This window comes from Camelus dromedarius, chromosome 3, assembly GCF_036321535.1.
Source record: "Camelus dromedarius isolate mCamDro1 chromosome 3, mCamDro1.pat, whole genome shotgun sequence".
Lineage (NCBI taxonomy): Eukaryota > Metazoa > Chordata > Mammalia > Artiodactyla > Camelidae > Camelus > Camelus dromedarius.
Window position 1 is genome coordinate 105,439,320 of NC_087438.1, and position 19,662 is coordinate 105,458,981.

General features: G+C 39.0%; 1 protein-coding gene across 6 annotated transcripts in view; it reads left to right on the plus strand.

The window, feature by feature from the left end:
* The window catches only part of ARHGEF37 (Rho guanine nucleotide exchange factor 37), a 61,802-nt gene that overhangs the window by 11,561 nt on the left and 30,579 nt on the right, over nt 1-19,662 (plus strand). Inside the window, exons 1-4 of one of the 6 annotated variants that reach the window (XM_010989489.3) lie at nt 4,327-4,688; nt 6,079-6,243; nt 7,299-7,410; nt 19,021-19,217. In XM_010989489.3, coding sequence (XP_010987791.1) covers nt 7,314-7,410; nt 19,021-19,217 — 294 coding nt within the window. In that variant the 5' untranslated portion in view covers nt 4,327-4,688; nt 6,079-6,243; nt 7,299-7,313. Of the gene's footprint in view, nt 1-4,326; nt 4,689-6,078; nt 6,244-7,298; nt 7,411-19,020; nt 19,218-19,662 lie in introns of those variants that run through there. The other 5 variants (XM_064484430.1, XM_031449326.2, XM_010989490.3 and 2 more) reach the window with 5 other exon arrangements.

Consider the following 19,662-nt stretch of genomic DNA (forward strand, 5'->3'; position numbering starts at 1 on the left):
AATGGACATTATAGTTTCTGGATGAGTTGGATTTCTGGGCCTAGAACCAGAGGAGTACTGACTAATACAAAGTGTATGGTAAAAGCAAAGCAAGTTCTCCCAGACTGGGCTAACAAATCATGATGGTAACAGGTTTAAACCAGTTGCTAGAACTAACTCATCAGTGATGAGTTCCAACAAAGTAGATTTAGAGGGACTCTCCTAAGCTTCAAAGCTAAGGCTCCACATATTTCTACAGATTAAGAACAGAACTATTCCAGAGCACAGGGCTGAACCTGTGTGGGGAGGTTGTGGCCTTGCCCTTGGGAAGAGAGTACCAGAAAACCTGGAAGGGAAGAGAGAACAGCTCTGTCCTTAGAAGGGTTATATCTGGAAAGAGCCGAGAACCCACAGAAAAACCACTGGAAGCCAGGAAAAGAAAGAAACGGGAGAGGTACAAAGTTGCATTTCTCAATACAAATTATCACACTGGCCCAGAGGGGCATGACACACTGGAAGAAATGCGGACTTTGGAGTCAGACGGCTGAGGCTGCAGTCCCAGTTCTGCCACTTCTAGCAGCGAGGCCCCTGGCAAGCTGCTGAATCTCTCTAAATCTCAGATTTCTCATTTGTAAAAAGAAAATGGTAATACTTTTCTTTTAGGGCTGATAAGCAGAGTTTCTGGCTTATAATATGGGCTCAATAAAGCAGACACTCTTGTTATAAATATTTTTATATGTTAGTGATAAGTTTACCACACTAGCCTATTATCTGTTACAAGTTTAAGTCTGCTAAAGACACGGCAACCAGTAATTTCTTGACTTGTCTTTCTGAAAATTTAATATCTCAGAAGATGGAAGAAATGATTTAAGAAACATACATTTGGGCTTAGAATTTTTGTTAAATGGTGATGGGAATCTTTGGAGAGAGCAACTACATGAGAGACAGTATGGTGCAGCAGTAGACTTGGCTACGCACTCGTCATCTATGAGCTGTGTACTCTTAGACAACTTACTTAATCTCTCTGAGCTTCAGCTTCCTCGTCTGTAACACAAATAATATCTATTATATAGGATGTTTTTCAGGATTAGGAATAATCCATCAAAGATTTCTGGTATATTTTAGGCACTCAGTAAGTAGTACCTATTTTTATTATTATGATAAATATTAGAATGGTAAAATTTCACAGAGTTAAATGAGAAAAATAGATATGATCTCAAGACCTATCCCAAGAGGTAGGCAATGTTTTTTAAAATTTATCAGAAAAATAAATTGAATTTATTATGCTCATGGCACTGCCCCTATTATGCTAAGTATACTTTTGGCACAATTTACCTCTTCCTCTGAACCTTTCTTTGCTCAACTCTGCAGTTGTGATTCCAATAAGAAATAAAAGGAGAGGCTTAGGAAGAAATTATTGGTACTGTAGAGAAGTTCTTTGACTAGCTAAAATTTTAATTGAGTAATAAATATGAAAGCCATCTCTTCTGGGTTTGAGAGTTCAGCTTGGGTGCTGTGTTAAGTATTTTATACAGATTATACTCTTTAATTCTTTCCCTTTTTTGCCTACAAATTATTAGAAGATGACTGTTTAATAGACATTTATCTTATTCCTGGCTGCCCAGCCTCCAAATTGCCTTTATAAGTTTGGGGAACAGGCCACTGTGTGAGGCAGGGCCCAACATCTCACTCGTGGAAGCCAAACGGCTCTGGTATCAGCTTTTCCTGATTGGGACCCAGGCATGACTGATTAGCCCACCCCTCAAGGAATGTGATTCTGGAGATAGAAGTCAAAAGAAGAAGGCAATGGGTAAAATTTATTCTGGTGGTGATGGCATTCAGCATCTGGTGATAGTGATGGCAGCTTGGTCAGCTGTGGCACCCAGTCCCCAGAGCACTGCCAGCGTCCAGCAAGGGCATCCTTCCTGTGGCATGGTTTCTTCTGTGGGTCTAGCCACCCAGCCTCCATTGGTGCCTGCCTCACCTGGTTTTCTAGCCTTTCCATTGATTCTATGAGTTCCCCAGTACTCTCTCAATAAATTCCTTTTCTGCTTCAGTTAACCAAAATCAGTTTTTGTTGTGTACAACCAAAAGACTCTGGTTAGTATGTAGTCTTTAGGTAATATTCAACCCAGAAAGCGTCTGATGCTGCTGCTTTTAGTACAGATCTATGGATAAAGTCATGGTCAAATTTGCAACTGGTCTGGGAGGTCTGTCTGGGCTCCCTTTAAGCCCATGCACCTCATGGAAAATATCTGCTTCTCCAATCTAAACCACCTATTTCTCTGTCTCCCACAACTTCATAATTTACACTCACTCATCCACATAGTGAATAATCACTTATGCAGCACAAGGCAATATGCCAGGCACTGAGAGGAATCCAAAGGTCAATAAGCTATAACCCTGACAGTATACTTTGAAATTTTGAATCAGGTAAATATATTTTTAAAAAATTGAAAAATTGATCACTCTGTTGAGGGTAGAAATGAAGGGAACTCTTTTTATCTTTGAGTTAGTGTTCACTGGGGACAAGGTGATGTCCATTTCTTTGTAAATGTTCTAGAAATCAATCCCAAAAGGCAATTGGTTTCCCTTGTTAGAAGTTTAAGTCAAAAACACCAAGTAGCTCTCTAGAGCTCTGAGAAAAGATTGCCTCTTCTGAAGTTGACAACTAGGTTGCTGCTTATCAAAATATTTGTGACTAGGATGAGAGATGGGGAATTAGTGCCAGTGCATTCAAAATTTAACTCAAGATAATCCAGAGTCCTAAAATAGAATCAAAGAAACATCAGTTTCAAATAAAAACAGCATCCAGCTTGTCTCCTTTTCCTTAAAATAGCAAATAAACACTACTCCAGGGGAAGAGGGACCCCCGTCGCCTCCTGGACTGCTAGTAATTTGCCCAAGGAGGTTGTCACTATGTCTGAAAACAACAGAATACTCAACACAAGCAAGGAAGAAGGGCACATATTAGTAATGTAAAGTTAAATAGGTAAAGCAGATGATTCCAGACACCTGGGACAAGGCTAGTGAGACAGACAGACAGACAGACAGACACACACACACACACACACACACACACACACACGTATTAAAGGACCATAAACTGAGGTGCTGAACACTCACAAGACCTTTACCCACGAACAAAGTCTAATCTAGAAGTCAGACTTGGTTTTGGGGTAAGGTCTTCATTCCCTGGGTGATTTTGGACAAGTCACTTAACCACTGTAGGACTCACATTCTCTTCAGAATTGTAAGGAAACTTAGAGACCACCTAAGCCAGTCTTTAACTATTGCATTACTCTTCTTTGAAGCACCCCCAATAAGCACCTCTGCTTAAATGCTGACTTAAAAAAATTTTTTTTTGCCTTAAAAAAATATGTATTTATTTATTTATTTTACTGAAGTACAATCAATTACAATGTGTCAGTTTCTGGTACACAGCACAGCACAGCACAATGCCCAGTCATGCATATACATACATGTATTCGTTTTCACTAAATGCTGACAGAATGCTCACTCTCCTCAGGCAACTGGTGTCATTTTTGAAATGCTTTGATTGTTAGAGAAGTTATTCCTTACATATTTGCAGTTTGTCTCCGTATGTCTTTCCCCATGTTAGTGACCTCTAAGGTCATATGTGTTAAGTCTTATCCATGGACAGCTCTTTAAGAAAGCTCTCAACTTCCTTTGCTTTTCTCATTTTCAGACTAAAACCACCCTCTCCTGTCCTATTGTTCTCATCCATCACGTTCAAGATACAGCATCATTCTGCTCTTCAGATTTTTATGTGTGTAGAGTAGTGGTTAAACAGCCCGAGGCCTCAGACGGTCTAAATTTGAGTACTGGTCCTGTCACTTAGTAGCTATGTGACAGTAGGCAAGTTATTTCTCTAGCCTCAGTTTTTCTCTTTAAAATCAGGATGGTAATAATAAGTATACCTATCTCTTAGAGAAGCTGTGAACGAGATAAATGAGAAAATACAAGTAAAATGTTCAGTATAATACCTGGCACTGAGTAAGCAATATTACTACTGCTATCACTAATAATAATAAATAATAAATTCACAGAATGAGAATAAGAATAAATGTTAGAATCGGGGAATTGAGAAAAGTTAGTCTATGCATAACTCCATAAACAACAGTTGTTTTCCCTGATAATGAAACTTTCCATACTTTTCACAGTAATGATCAGTTTCAAGTGTGTGTTCATTGTCTGACCTGCCCCGAAAGGACAGGAAAATTGTCTGTCTTGTAGACTGCTCAATATTTAGTGCCTAGAACAGTGTCCTGTTTACTACTATGAGTCATAGAAAAGGAAACTAGGGTGCAGGGAGACTGGCAGCTTTATCTAAGATTGCGCAGAGGGCTCCCAGGAGAGCTAGGACAGGAACCCAGAGGTCCTGCGGGCCACTGCATTGCTGCTGCTGCGGCCCCCAGGCTGGGCCGAACTCCCAGAGAAGCGAGTGGAAAACAACCTGCCTCCAGATGGACAATTAACAAAGGCGGGAGTCGGGGCCGCCCTCTCGCGGCGCACGCACATACGCAGCGTGGGCAGATTGGTGTCTGCCTGCGCCCTTCGTGGGAACAGCGCGCACAAGCTCCCGCGCGGCGGCCGTGTCCGGGACCCCCGCGCCCCTCCAGCCCTGGCTGCGCAGTTACCGGGGCGGCCGAGCTCCCCGCGGGAGCCGGCACCTTGCGCGCAGCGCGGTGAGTCCACCGGGGTAATTGGGGCCGGGGAAGGGTGCTGGAAAACAGTTGCTGATCAGATCCGGAAAGGGAGGTGGGGGAGAGCGGGAGCAACAACGCCTGGGTTGCTCAGTAGCTAGCTTTTTGTCTTGAGCCTTAAGGGAATATGAGCAATCTGATTCGTCTGACCCAACCTGGTCAGTTTACAGGTGGGAAACAGGCCCAGAGAGGTAAGCTGGTCTTGTAAAAACTAATTATTTTTCCTTGTGTTTCTTTGTTTATCCTTACCTATTTCACTGTAGGATTGGGGGCGACTTTTAATAAGAATCCATACATTAAAACAATGAAATAATACAAACAATGGCTAAAAAAACAAAAATAATAACAAAAAAATAACCTTACCCACGTAAGTATAATTATAAATAAACAGCTAGGACCAGGGGAAAAGAGAACTGAAATCTGTGGTCCATAGGTGAGCTGCGTTGGCCAAAGTCCCTCAGATAAGTAGTGCCAAGGCTGCAACTGGAAGCCAGAACTTCCGGCTCCGGCTCCAGTGCTCCCTGAACAGCGAGCGCCAGAAACTTGGGAATGGCGAAGCTGACAGCATGCCAAGGCGCTGGCTCTTAACCTTGAAATCACTGACTCCTTAAAAATCTGGGTTCCCTCCCGTGGGTTCACGCATAATCTTGCATACAGTTTCAGATTTGACAGCGGGGTGAAGCGTCCCTGCTGTGAGGAATGACTGAAGACTGGCATTTAGACTGTGCTCTTTCAGAGCAATTTATTTGCTCTTTTGAAGGGAAGCAGCTGGTAAAAGAGTAAGTTCCTTCTGTGAGTCCGGACAGCGTCCTGATGCCCCTAGCTGCCTGATCTTGGACACATAGTTTCATCTCGCCAAGGCCCAGTTTTCTTTGTAAACCAAAGAAAAGATTGTCTGCCTCCTCTTTCAGGTTATTGTCAGACTGCAAATGAACATTGAGCCCAGTGCCTGGCACTAGTAGATGCTACATAAGACTGGTACATACAACCCAGTGAGTCAAAGCTGTGCCAGTTAAGAAAGGGTGATAACCTGGGGGAAATTAGGCTTATCCGAAATAAAAGAAAACAAAATTAAAAAATTAAAAACATGCAAGTATTAAGTCAGTCCTATTATGACTTACAAAGGACAGCACATACCTTAGTGATAGGAACCTAAACAAGAGTGCACTTGGAATAATGCACTATGCTGAGTATTTGACCCAAGGTCAAATGCTGAAAGTAGAAACTACCAGACATTCTAACAAGGACCATTTATTGGGCCTCTCTTGCCGCTTTTGAATGGAGCCAGCACCTGTATAGTTGTTATTTATTTATTTATTTATTTATTTATTTATTTATTTATTTATTTATTTATTTATTTATTTATTTGTAGTTGTTTTTAAATGAGAAGAAAGAGAAGGACATACATGGGAACCTGGACACCACCAGCAATGGTGTGCACTTGCCTAGTGATGGAGGTTCAGCTGAGTTTCTGCCAGGGTACAGGAGTTAACTTGGCAGTTGGCTCACATCCCTCTTGGATCAGAGTCTTGCTGTGGTAAACAGTGCCTTGGTTGATTCTGCCCTAGAACAAATAAATGGCTTTTTATTTAACTGATGGTGGGGGTGGGGGTGGGGTTGTTTGGGTGCTGTAACTAAAGCAAAATGGTATTTGTTGAGCTTGATTGTCTAAAGCCTGTTGTTTGTTTATTGACAGGCTTAAGCTCTTTAAAATCTGTGGATCCAAAATTGTGAGGACAGGGCCCGGGGCAGACCTACTTATCTATAAAAAGAACTGCTCTTACCAAATACTGTGTTGTCTTCTTTCTCAACCATTTTAGGCCTTGCAAATAGAGCCAGGGAAATATGGTTTAGGGCAACTAGCTGCTATTTAATTTGGGCTAGGAGACACACTACCTGATTGGTGGTTACATTCCTCTCTGTGTATTTATAAAGGGGAGTTTTTCCTCAGAAAGAGAGAGTGTATGTATGTGTATGTTTGGCATGTCTCTTCCCCTCTCTTCTTCACCCTCAATCAGTAATTTCTCTACTCAGAGGAGTCCTTTTTCTCCAAGCTTGGTGACTTTGGCAGGTTCCTTAAATTGCTGGTTCTATTGCCTGATTTTGTTTCACAGTAGCTCTGTTAGAAAGGTTTTTTTGTTTTTTTAAATTTGATTTTTAGATTCCAAACTCTTGGTGCTCCATGGGAGAACATAGAGCAAACACCCACTCTCTCAGGCAAAGGCTCTTCCTTATTTGAAGACGACCCATGTACCCCTTCCACATATCTTCTCCTTCAGACTCGTTGTCTTCATTCCTTCAGCTATTCCTTTATAGGATAAGAGTACGAGCAGAATTTCTCCATAAATTTTCTACAGATCACTTGCATCAGAATCACCTAAGGGCTTGTCAAAATGCCCTGTCTGTGACGTACTGAATCACAATCTTCATGAGTGGGGGCAAGAATTTGCATACCTAATAAGCGTTCCTGGTGATTCTTACGCACCTCTAGTTATGTGTTTAAGGGAGTGGGAAACTATTAATTATTTATAAGTTTCTGTGTTGTTTATCTAGTTGTGTAATGAGCAAGAGCCTCTTTTGTAATTTAAACAGACAAATAAGAAACCCATGATGTCCAAAGAAGATATATTGATGGCAAATAAGCTCTTGAGAAGATACTCAAGATCATTATCACTGGGGAAATGCACATTAAAACCACAAGCAGGTAACATTTCAAAGACGGCTACACCAAGTGTTGTCGAGGTTGTGGAACTCTTACACACTGTTGATAGGAATGTAAAATGGTACAACTACATTTTAAAAGTTTGACATTTTCTTTAAAAGTTAAATATATACTTGTCTTGTGATCCAGACATTCCATTCCTAGGTCCAGCTTTATTGTGATAGAGAAGCTGGAAGCAACCAACTGTTCATCCAGTGCATGGATAAACAAACTGTGGTCTATTTATATAATAGAATACTACTCAACAATAAAAAGTAATGAACGATTGATACATGCTACAACATGGGTGGATCTCAAAATAATTTTGCTAAAGAAGAAAGCCAGACAAAAAAGTGTACATACCTTATAATACGTTATATAAAATTCAAGGGAAGTTTCTGTCTCTTATCTTACCTCAAACTTTGTGGTGGCTTCCAGGAGTTGTGTATGATCATATTAGTCTAACTCCATTTGTAAGAGTGTCATTGGCAATTTGATTGCTGTTCTGCCAGGGTTTATCCACGCCATTCAGTCATTAATTCAATTAATTGAGCACCTACCATGTGCAAGATCTAGAGTAGACCCAAGGTAATTGATGAATAAAAGAAACATGATCCCTGCCCTTATGGAGCTTCTGCTCCATTCAATGAACCAGTAAAACAAATAGAATAAGAAACATGATTATTGGGAGAGAGGAGTGATTCTTTGGAGGGGGAATGGGAGTCAGGGAAGAGTTGTCTGGGTTTCAGGCTAAGAAATAAAGCAGTCAGTTTTATGTTTTTCACCACTCTACTCTAGTGCTATGCATCCAGCTCAGGAGAAGGGTGGTGGAGGTTTAGACTTGGGTAGTCTTAGAGGTGGGAAGCACCAAAAGAACTAATGGCTATCCTTAATACTACAGGACAGATCCCAGAGGTTGACGTTTACACTGATCAACATTCTTTGAATTTGGCAGTTTTATCAGTTTTTAGTTTTTGTTACTTTCTTATTGCCTCCCCTCCTCCCCCAGCCTCCATCACCACATCTTATTCCATTACTGCATCTCATTCCTTATTTGTAAGAATGTCATGAGAGACCATCAACACCTTGCTGATCCAGTTACACTAGGCTATGGCATTCCTTTGATCTACTGATCTAGTCTACTTTGGTTAAGGGAATGAGGATAGTCTGGCATGACCTGTTCTGTTTTTTTGTTAACCTATGCTGGCTCCCTGTTTCCCTTTCTAAGGGCTGATAGACCATCTGTTTTAATCAGGTAGCAGAAACCCAACTCTGAGTGGCTTAGGCCAATGCAGGATGGGGAATGAAAATGTATTATCTCATACCAAAAAAATCCAAAGGGAATCAGCTTCCATCATGGCTGGATTGAGTAATGCCATCAGGGCTCAGACTCATGGTCTTTCTGTATCTCAGTTTTATTTCTTTGGTATTAGATGCATTGTCAGTCAGGCTCTGCTTTGTAGTTCTCATTACTTATTATTATCATCATGATTAGCTGTTCTCACCACCTACTTGAATATGATCAGCGAAGTGTCTCATCCAGGGTCATGCCACTCTTTCCATTTTAACAGTAATAGTAACAAAAACAACAGCTACTGTTATTGAGAACTTACCATGTACCAGGCACTTTGCTGGACAATTTACATGGAGTATTTTATGAAATCTTATATAATAGCCCTGTAAGGAAGGTTATACAGTTATCCCAGGAACCTGGCTGATTGATTGCAGAATCAAAATTTGAAATAAGGTTTTCTGACTCCAGGGTCTAGGCTCCTAATCTTCACAGTGCCCCCTGCAGTCACTCTTGAGGGGTAAGAAAAGGAAAGCTAAGCCATCAAATAGTGTGCCTGTTTCTTAACTTTTTCTGAACATAAATCTTAAAATTTAGTTGGCAGTGATAGGGGCAGAGCTTTGGAGGTTATTCTTACATTTTTGTCAATCCCATATCATTCTTCTTTTCTTTGTTTTAATTGAAGTATAGTCAGTTTGCAGTGTTGGGTCAATTTCCGGCTTATAGCATAATGTTTACATACATATACATAATATATTCCTTTTCATATTCTTTTTCATCATAGGTTACTACAAGATATTGAATACAGTTCCCTGTACTATATGTATAACTTGTTGTTTATCTGTTTTATATATAAGTATCTGCAAATCTTAAACTCCTAGTTTATCCCTTCCCACCCCTTTCCCCCTCAATCCCAGATCCTTCTTCATTTTAGAGTTCTGGAATCTCTTTGTATAGGGACCTCCCCTCTGACTTTTGTGAATATCTTTATAAACTAGGCTCATTAGCCAGGATCCCTTTGTGGCCACTTTTGTTTCTATAGGTATTTCCTCCCTTTATTCTTCAACAGGGTCTTTTGCTGTCATGATGCTTGAACTTCATCTTTGACAGTCTTCCCTGAACCCTAATCCCTAGAATCTCAGACAGAGGTTTTACTTCCTTTTAAAATTCTTTCTTAAATGTTTAAATTGACTTCCCTCTAGAACCTGGGGTGGAAGATTGATGGATGTCCATCTTTTCTTGCCATGACATTTTACATTTTCTTATGAAAGAACTTTAAGATGATGGTTTCACTTTTCCCTGGGATCTACTTACTTCCATTTCTTCATTCTGTTCTTCTGATTGGTCAGAATTAGCTTCAGAGTATCATTGCTGTTGTTACTTCTAACTTCTATTTTGAAAGGCATGAAATTATCAGGATGTCTACAACATTTATTTAGTCTCTCTGCTTTTAGTGAAATGAAACTTGGAGCAAGTAACCAGGTGTTTTAAATGCCCCATCCTTATTGTAGAGCCCTTTTTTCCCTTTTAAATTTGTATACTCAGAATCCAGAAAAATGCTTGGCATGAAATAACTGCTCCAAATATTTGTTGAATGAACATGTGAATGTCCAAATTTTCCTGTACCAGTATGAAGAGAAAAGAGAAGAGAATGAACTGTTTTATCCTATCCTAGAGTCAGAAGTAGTCACTGCTTAACATTCAGCAGACTTTTTTTTTTTTTTCATTACCAACTATATGCTAGACCGATTTTAGTTCTTAATTGCCTATCACAGGTCATCAAAGAGGTCTCAGAGCTGAGCATGGGACTATATTGAATGGCATTATTTTCCCAAATGTATTCTCCAAGACAAGCCTCCTTATCAGACCAGAAGAGGAAATGGAACAAAGGCACCCCGCCTGCTCTCCCAGGCTTTTAAGCCGCATTTGTCCTGAGAGTGTCACAAAGACAGTGGATGACTTAAGCTATCTAATACTTTGTTTTTGACTTTTTATTCTGAAATAATTATAGGTCAACAGGAAGTTGCAAGAAGAGTACAGAGAGGTTCTTTTCTTTACCAGGTTCCTCCAGTGGTTACATCTTATTTAAACACAGCACAATGTTAAAACCAGGAAATTGGCATTGGCATAATATATGTGTATGATTGTTCTGTGCAGTTTCATTACATGTATAGATTTCTGTAACCACTGCCTCAATTATGGTACAGATCTATCCTGTCACCACAAATTTCTCCCTGGTGCTATTCCTTTGTAGTCACACCCACCTGCCCCCAACACTCATCCCTAATCAGGTGATTATTCTGATCTCTGTCTCTATAATTTTGGATGTTATATAAATGGAATAATACAATATGTAACCTTTCCAGGTTGGGTTTTTTTTTTTGCAGGCAGCATGATAGCCTCAAGAACCATTCAGTAGTTGCAGTTTATCAGTAGTTCATTCCTTTTTATTTCTGAGTATTCTATGATATTTGATATACCACTTTTTTTTTAGCTATCCACCTTTAAATTCACCTATTAAGCAACACTTTGGTTGTTTTCGGTTTTTAGCTATTACCAATAAAGCTTCTATGAACATTTGGAATATTTGTGAACAGGTTTTTATATAGACATAAGTTTTCTTCTTCTGGAATAGATGCCCTGTGGTGTCATTGCTGGGAAGTATATGTTTAGTTTTTAAAGAAACTGACAAACTATCTTCCAGAGTAGCTGTACCATTTTTACATTCCCATCAGCAACATATGAGAAGTCCAGTTTCTCCATACCCTTGCCAGGACTTCATATTATAAAATATTTTTTGAGTAACAGTTTTATTGAGATATAATTCACCCATTTAAAGTGTACATATCAATGGTTTTTAGTATATTCACTGAGTTGTGCAACTATCATCACAGTAAATTTAGAACATTTCACCATTCCCAAAAGAAACCCAGCCACCACATTCCAAACCTCTGTCCCTTCAGCCCTGGAAATTACTAATCTACTTTCTGTTTCTATAGATTTACCTATTCTGGACATTTCATATAAATAGAATCATAAAATATGTGGTCCTTTGTGAATAACTTCTTTCACTTAGCAAAATGTTTTCAAGATTCTTTCATGTTATAGCACAAATCAGTATTTTATTCCTTTTCATTGCCAAATAATATATAATATTTTTAATGAAATTAAAATGTATTTCTTTCCATTATATGGGCTATAAACTAAGAGAATAACAAAATGCTACAGAGATGTTCTGCTAGGCCTGCTTGGAGGTCTAGATTGCAATTAACCTAAGTGCAAATTAACCTAAGTGCTATTTTAAATATTTAGCAGTGCTCTGTGAAGTATTGCTTATGCTTTTTGTTTATTTAGCAACAATTCTGAATAGTGAAACCTGAGTAGCTCTCCTGAAATCCAATCGGGATTTTTCTAGAGAAGCAATGTACTGGGAGATAAATGTCAGCAATTCAGGCCAGGGACAGTTCAGCAAGCCAGTGGCAGTGTTCAGGATCTGGACTAGAGCTGTGCATCAGACAAATGGGTTCTAGGACCTTTCTGAACCCCCTGCCTTCTGAGCAACCTTGCTGTCCCCAAACACCTATACATACTATCTGATCTGTGGGTCAGTGTTCCCAGGATGGAAACTTCTGCTACTAATACATTGGAAAGGGCCATTTATGTATGCAAATATGTATTTGTATATGCATAAACATTGTGAGACAGAGGAGGACCCAAAGAATGGGTGTTCTTCTAGTCTCCAAGGGCTTAGTGTCTAGCCAGGAAGATGAGGCATAGCTCTAAATAGCCCAAGGCCAAATGGGATGCATGCCACTTTAAATATTAGGAAATATTTTAACCATCCAGAAAAGAACAGAGAACAAAACAACAAATGCTTGTGTTCTTACTACGTGGCTTTGTTTAATTTTAACATTTTTGCCATATTTGCTTCAGTTTTTTTTTTTTAACAAAACATCTCAGGTACTCAGCAATAAAAAAGAAGGAACTAGGAACTATTGATAACACACAATAGCTTAGATGAATCTCCAGAGAATTATGCTGATTAAATAAAGTCAGCCCCAAAAGGTTGTATACCGTTTGCTTCAAATATGCATACTATATGATTTACATACAACTTTGAACTGACAAGATTGTAGAAGTGGAGATAGATTCCTGGTTGCCGGGGGTTAAGGGTAGGATAGGGCTGGAACTAAGTGGGTAAAAAGGCAACACGAAGGATCCTTGAGATGGAACTGTTCTGCATCTTGACTGTGTCAGTGTCAACATCTTGGCTGTGTTACTGTATTAAATAGTTTTGCATGATATTACCATTGGGGAAATTGGGTAAAGGGTATATAGAACCTCTGTATTACTCCTTCCAACTGCATTTAGTATTTATTTTTAACATGGACATTCTTTACTTCTGATCAGTGCCCCCTTTTCTTTAATAATTAAAGCAGATGTGACAATGTATGTTCCATAGGCCACAAACAGGCTGTTTTAGTTAGCATAAAATTTGAGTTAAATCATATATAAGTCAGAATGACTTCCCCATACCTCACTGTATGAAAATTTTTTTCATCACTTGGATTTATTGCTAATCACTTCCATGAAAAATTTAGTATCTGTGCTACATGTGTCTGTATCTCTAAACAATATCTAGCATTGTTTCGTATATTTTAAACTTTAAAAAATGGTATCATACTCTGTATCCTTCTAGGACTTGTTTATATATGTATTTTCCTCTTTACAGTGTTTGTGAGGATATCCATATTGATACACGAATCTATAGTTTATTCATTTTTGCTGTTGTTCAGCATTCCATTAAACGGCTATACCGCAAGTTATTTGTCCATTTTCCTTGGGACGTTTATGTTTTTTTTTTCTCTAATTTTCTGTTATTTCAACAGTACTGCAGTGAACTTTCTTGTCTACATTTCTTGTGTGTATGTGGAGAAGTCTCTTGAAGGCAGGATATATCTAGGAGAAGAACTCCTTGGCCTGAGAATATGCACATTTTCAACTTCTCTAAATATTGCCAAATTGCTCTTCAGGGTGGTTGCAACAATTTCCATTATCGTATCAATATATGAGACTTCCCATGTATCTATAATCTTCCCAACATTTTATTTTTATATCTTGCCAATCTGTTGGACATGAAATGGTATTTCATTGTGGTTTTAATTATTCACATTTGCCTAGGTACTAGTGAATTGGAAATCTTTCCATTTATATATTAGCCATTTAAATTTTTTCTTTTGTGTATTACCCGTTCGTGCCTGTATCAGCCAGGTTTTAGTTGGAGATAACACAAATCATTCTGTTTTAATCATTAAAAGAGGGTCTAAGGTGCTTACCAAATTGGTGGAGGGGCTGGAGAAGCAGGCCACAGAAGGGGCCTCAGGAATGAGTCCCAGAGCAATAATATAGGAAAGGCCCTCCAAAGAAACTGCTACCCCATAATAATCAGGAAATGAGAATTGGGGAGCTGCTGTCCCTGCTGCTGGCTTCAGGATTCCATGACTTTAGCCACAGTCTGTTGCCAGAACTATTGACTTCGGCACAATGCAGTACCTGCTTCATCAAATGGATATCTCAAGCACTGCTTCTCTTCCTGCTTAGCTCATTTCCAAATCTGGGCTCACTTGAGACCATCAAATTGGTGGGATCTTAGAATCTTAGTTGCAAGGGAGTCTGGAAAGCTGGGTTTTAGCTCTCCAGTATCAGCATTGCAGCAAGACATAATAGGAGGAGATTAAAATTGACACTGAATGAACCCAAACACTGTATTTGCAATCATATCCTTTGTCTGGTTTTCTTTTAATTGCATTGTTTTAATGATTCATAGAAGTTCTTTATATAGTCTAGATATTAAACTTTTTTAGATTATATTAACTACAGATATCTTCTGATCCAAGGCCTCTCTTTTCATTTTGATTTTACAATTGCTTATGAACAAAACTTTTCAATATTACTGTCATCAGATGTATCAACTTTTCTTTTGGGGTTTGCACATTTTGTATTTTGTTGAAAAAAATCCTTCCCTTCTAGAGAGTATAAAAATATTTTCCTGTTTCTTCTAAGAATTTAGAGTTTCACATTTAACATTTAGGGCTTTAATCTATCTGGAGTGTATTTGGGGTGTTTTGGGGTTTTTTTTATAGAGGAGACCAATTGTCCCATGGACTGTCTTTTCCCAGTGACTTATAGTGACACTTATGTCATATATCAAGTTTCCATATTTACTGTGGTCTGTTTCTGGGCTCTCCAACCTGTTCCACTGATCTGTTTTCCCCTATGTCAATACGATACTTTTTAATTATTATGACTTTCAAATAGATCTAGCTGTCTGGTAGGACAAATACCCCTACCTTGTTCTTCAGAGTTCTCATAGCCTTTTACTTGTCCATATATATTTTAGAATAATTTTATTATGTTCTACTAAAAACAACAACAAAAAACCCCCAAACCCTATTGGGAGTTTTACTAAAATTGTATTGAAGCCATTTGGGCAATTTTTTTTTTGTCTTTATGATATTGATTCATCCTATCCATGAATATAGTGTATCTCTACTTGTAATTAGTTCTTTGATGTATTTCAATAAAATTTTATGATTTTTTTGTAAAAGTCTTATACATCTTTTGTTAAATCGATATTTAAGAAGGAGTAAGTATTAATATATTATTAAGTCTTTTTATTATTGTACTGCTATTTTTCCTTAAATTGCACTTTTATATATTGTTGGTATATATAGGAATACGATAATTTTTTTTCAATATTGATCTCTAGCAAAATTAAGAGGTTCTCACTTTTTCTTGCAGTTAGTTTTTAGTTCACTTCAAAGCTATAAAAGTGTGTAATTTAAAGAGATGGATAGTTCTGCATTTGTCATGAGAAACAGACAGATGATTCTATAATGTTTGTTATGAAAAGCAGCTCGTCCTCTTCTCTTTCCTGCTCCAGCCACTGCCAGGCAGTTCCTTATATTATTTTTAGCTGATTACTTTATAGCACATATGTACTGCTGGTTCTTGAGCTTTCAATTTAGGCATTGTTCTTTGATTTCCTCTATGGAATATGAGGCTTTAGCTTTTTTTCACTCCCTCTCCATCACCCTATCCTCTCAGCACTTAATATGAATTAGATCACTTGCATTATTATATCTGTGGATTCTACTTATAATCCGAACCAGGTAGTGACATATAATTACTTGTATCTTTTCTGCACAGTTACAACAACTCTTGTTTTTGTTCATTGGTTTGTTTTTCAGTTTTGTATGAATTGTCTGTGTAATTATGCCTAAATAAGCACCATATTCTCTACTGATTCAAAAAATCTGTTCTCGAGACATTCTAGTACTCTAGCCCAGTTTGTTTGCTGTCTCCCTGTAGCCAACAGTCAAACCTAGGATTTCCTTCCCTCTATCCTGGGGATTTCCTCAGTCCCTCTCACATATTAGATCACCAATTCCTTGTATCTTGTGTCTTTCTCTTTCTTGACATCTTTTTTTTTTAACATTTTTTTATTGATTTATAATAATTTCACAATGTTGTGTCAAATTCCAGTGTAGAGCACAATTTTTCAGTTAGACATGAACATATATATATTCATTGTCACATTTTTTTCTCTGTGAGCTACCATAAGATCTTGTATATATTTCCCTGTGCTATACAGTATAATCTTGTTTATCTATTCTACATTTTGAAATCCCAGTCTATCCCTTCCCAGCCCTGGCCCCCTTGGCAACCACAAGTTTGTATTCTATGTCTGTGAGTCTATTTCTGTTTTGTATTTATGTTTTGTTTGTTTGTTTTTAGATTCCACAATGAGCAATCTCATATGGTATTTTTCTTTCTCTTTCTGGCTTACTTCGCTTAGAATGACATTCTCCAGGAGCATCCATGTTGCTGCAAATGGCGTTATGTTGTTGGTTTTTGTGGCTGAATAGTATTCCATTGTAGAAATATACCACATCTTCTTTATCCAATCATCTGTTGATGGACATTTGGGCTGTTTCCATATCTTGGCTATTGTAAATAGTGCTGCTATGAACATTGGGGTGCATGTGTCATTTTGGAGTAGGGTTCCTTCTGGATATAAGCCCAGGAGCGGGATTCCTGGGTCATAGGGTAAGTCTATTCCTAGTCTTTTGAGGAATCTCCATACTGTTTTCCACAGTGGCTGCACCAAACTACATTCCCACCAGCAGTGTAGGAGGGTTCCCTTTACTCCACAGCCTCTCCATTGACTTATTTCTTTATTTTGGTGGAACATATTCTCCTACAGTTTCCTGAGGACAGGAATATATAAGACAAATTCTCCAGGCCTTCAAGGTTCTGCAGTTTCTCCTCAATGTGTTTAGATGTAATTTTTTTTTTTAACATGCTGCTTGGGACTTACACTTTCTGGATTTAAGAATTCATAGCTTTTATAAATTCTGGACAGTTCTTAGTCTTATGTCTTCAGATGTTACCTCTCCTCATTCTCTTTGTTCTTGGCTTCTGGAACACAGAGTTGATGCATGACCTCTTTGTTTCAATATCCAGATCCCTTAATTCTCTTTCCTATTTTTCCTGATTTTTTTTCTTTCTTTTTAGCAGTCTGGATAATTTCTTAACATCTGTCTGCTCCTTTATTATTTCTCTTTATCATAATTGTTTAACTTGTCCATTCAGTTTTTAATTTCAAAGACTAATTTTTAGTTTCTGTAAGTTCTACTTGGTGCTTTAAAAAATCATATGGGTATGTATGTATGTATGTATGTATGTATGTATGTATGTATTTATTTATTTATTTATTTATTTTTATTTTCTGGTCCTGTCTGTTTTATAGTTTCTATCTAATAGTTTGATTATCTGATGTTCTTGTGGTCTGATCCTGCTCTTTGTTGTCTCTGATGATGCTCACTTGCAATGAAGTTCTTATAATTTTGGAATTTATCTCATCTTTAGGACAGGGTTATCTGTTGGAGTACCATGTGGCATAGGTGAAGGATATGTCCTCCTGGAGACATTTTATTTTTCCTATGAGTACTCGTAGTAGCATTAGTCCAGGACTTCTTTTTTTTGTTTGTTTATTTCTCAGCATTGGGCTACTTGGACCACACGTAGAGTGTACATTTGAACCTACAACCCAGTGAAAGCAGGCTTGTTGTTACGAATTTTCAGAGGAGATCTTTTTCTTCACCCAGGATCCAAGCCAAGATGTAGAAGCATCTTTGTCATCTTCTGTGTGGGTGGAGGGACATTTTTTTCTGATTCACCATTTCACTGGTGTGTTTTGAGGGTCCCAGTTCTGTGAAGGAGCTTGTCTCCTGTTCCTGCATGGGTGCTAATGCCCAAGACTCTGGTTCACTGAGCTCAACAGTGTCCTCTTCCCTGCCCACTCCATCCACTTTGGCTAGAGCTGCATCAGCTCAGTTGCTTCTGCTCTGATTTTCAGTTCCCCCTGTTTTGGGGGCCCTGCTGATTTCCTTTACTCTCTTGCAAGCCCTGTCATGCAGTGAAAAGGAAGTTTGTTATAGCTGATCTGGCATTTCTAGGTGTTTTGCAGTAGGGAGATTCTTCTTGTCTACAGTATTGCCTTTGTACTTTTTGAAGTTAGAAATAAAGGAGAAAAGTACATCTCACTGGATCAGGAAAGGCCTTAAAGATGAATGTCAGAGGATAGAGACGTGGGAGGGGGCACAGCAGGTGCAAAAGCATGAAGGCAGGAAGTGACCATGCAGGAATGGAGAAAAGCACATAACTTTCTTTCACTGGAATGTGTCAGGGAAAAGGAAAATGAGATTAGAGCCAGACCATGGAGCAGCAGAGAGCTACTGAAGTCTCACAGCAGGGAATAGAAGGATCACAAGCTCTGTTTCAGGAAGTTTATAAACTGGAAGCATGTCCAGGATGAACGGGTGTGGCTGGAAGCAGGTGGGAGAGGGGTTTGGATTTGGAAAGATGTTTCTGGAGGCTGTGGAAATAGCCCAGGTACTAGGTAGTACAGTCTGAGTCGGGGAGTCGGGAAGGAGAGGAGGGAACTACTGGGAGGGAGACTCCGCTAACCAGATGAAGAAATCTGGGTCAAGAGCTGGGGGAAAATAGAAGAAAAGCCAGGCAAGCACATTGTCTGAATCCTGGGAAATGAATTTAAAATGTCAACAATTATCTGAGCTGCGTTCTACCTTTTAAGATTGTTCAGATACTGCCCACAAACACTAATACACAGTTGGTCTTGACTCTGTATGCAGCTAAAGATGTTTTTAGGTCACTTGATGAAAGGTTGTCTTTGGATTAGAGACAGCATGTCCCAGTAGAGCTTCCAGAAGTGAGTCGGGATGTGTTTGTCTTCTCAGAACCTGCTGACATGACTGATCATGGGGATGATGAGCCATCCTCCAGTACAGGGAGTCCGAACGGGGAAGGTCGGGTCTCTGAGGACAAATCCTTGCTTCATCAAAAGCTGGCAGTCAGGGAACTCATCGACACCGAGGTCTCCTACTTGCACATGCTCCAGCTCTGTGCCTCAGACATCAGGAGCCACCTGCAGCAGGTACGAGGGTGGGGCCACACTTAGCCTGTCTTTATAGGGGCAAACGTAGGTCCCAGCTTCTGAGACCTCACATCTGTTCCTGGAGCAGGCTTGGAGGGGAAAGTGTGGTGGATGTGAAGTCACCTGGATGTAAGCCCCAGTACTTCCACTTACTGGCCCAGCAACCTTCAGCAAGGCCTTAAACACCCTAGCACCTTTGTATATTCACCTGTTGAATGTAGGGAGGAATAATCACCTCAGAGAATTAAGTGAGCTAATGGGTAAAATAGCCATTTATTAGGTTTAGAACAGATTACTTTAAGCGACCTACATTCTAATTGTCTCATTTGGAGGATGGTAAAAATGGAGAAGTTATCACTATGATGGGTTTCTATTTTAATGTTCTTTTTTTTTTTTTTTTGCATCTTTTTCTTTCCTGATTTCAGAAATAACACAGGCTTTCTCT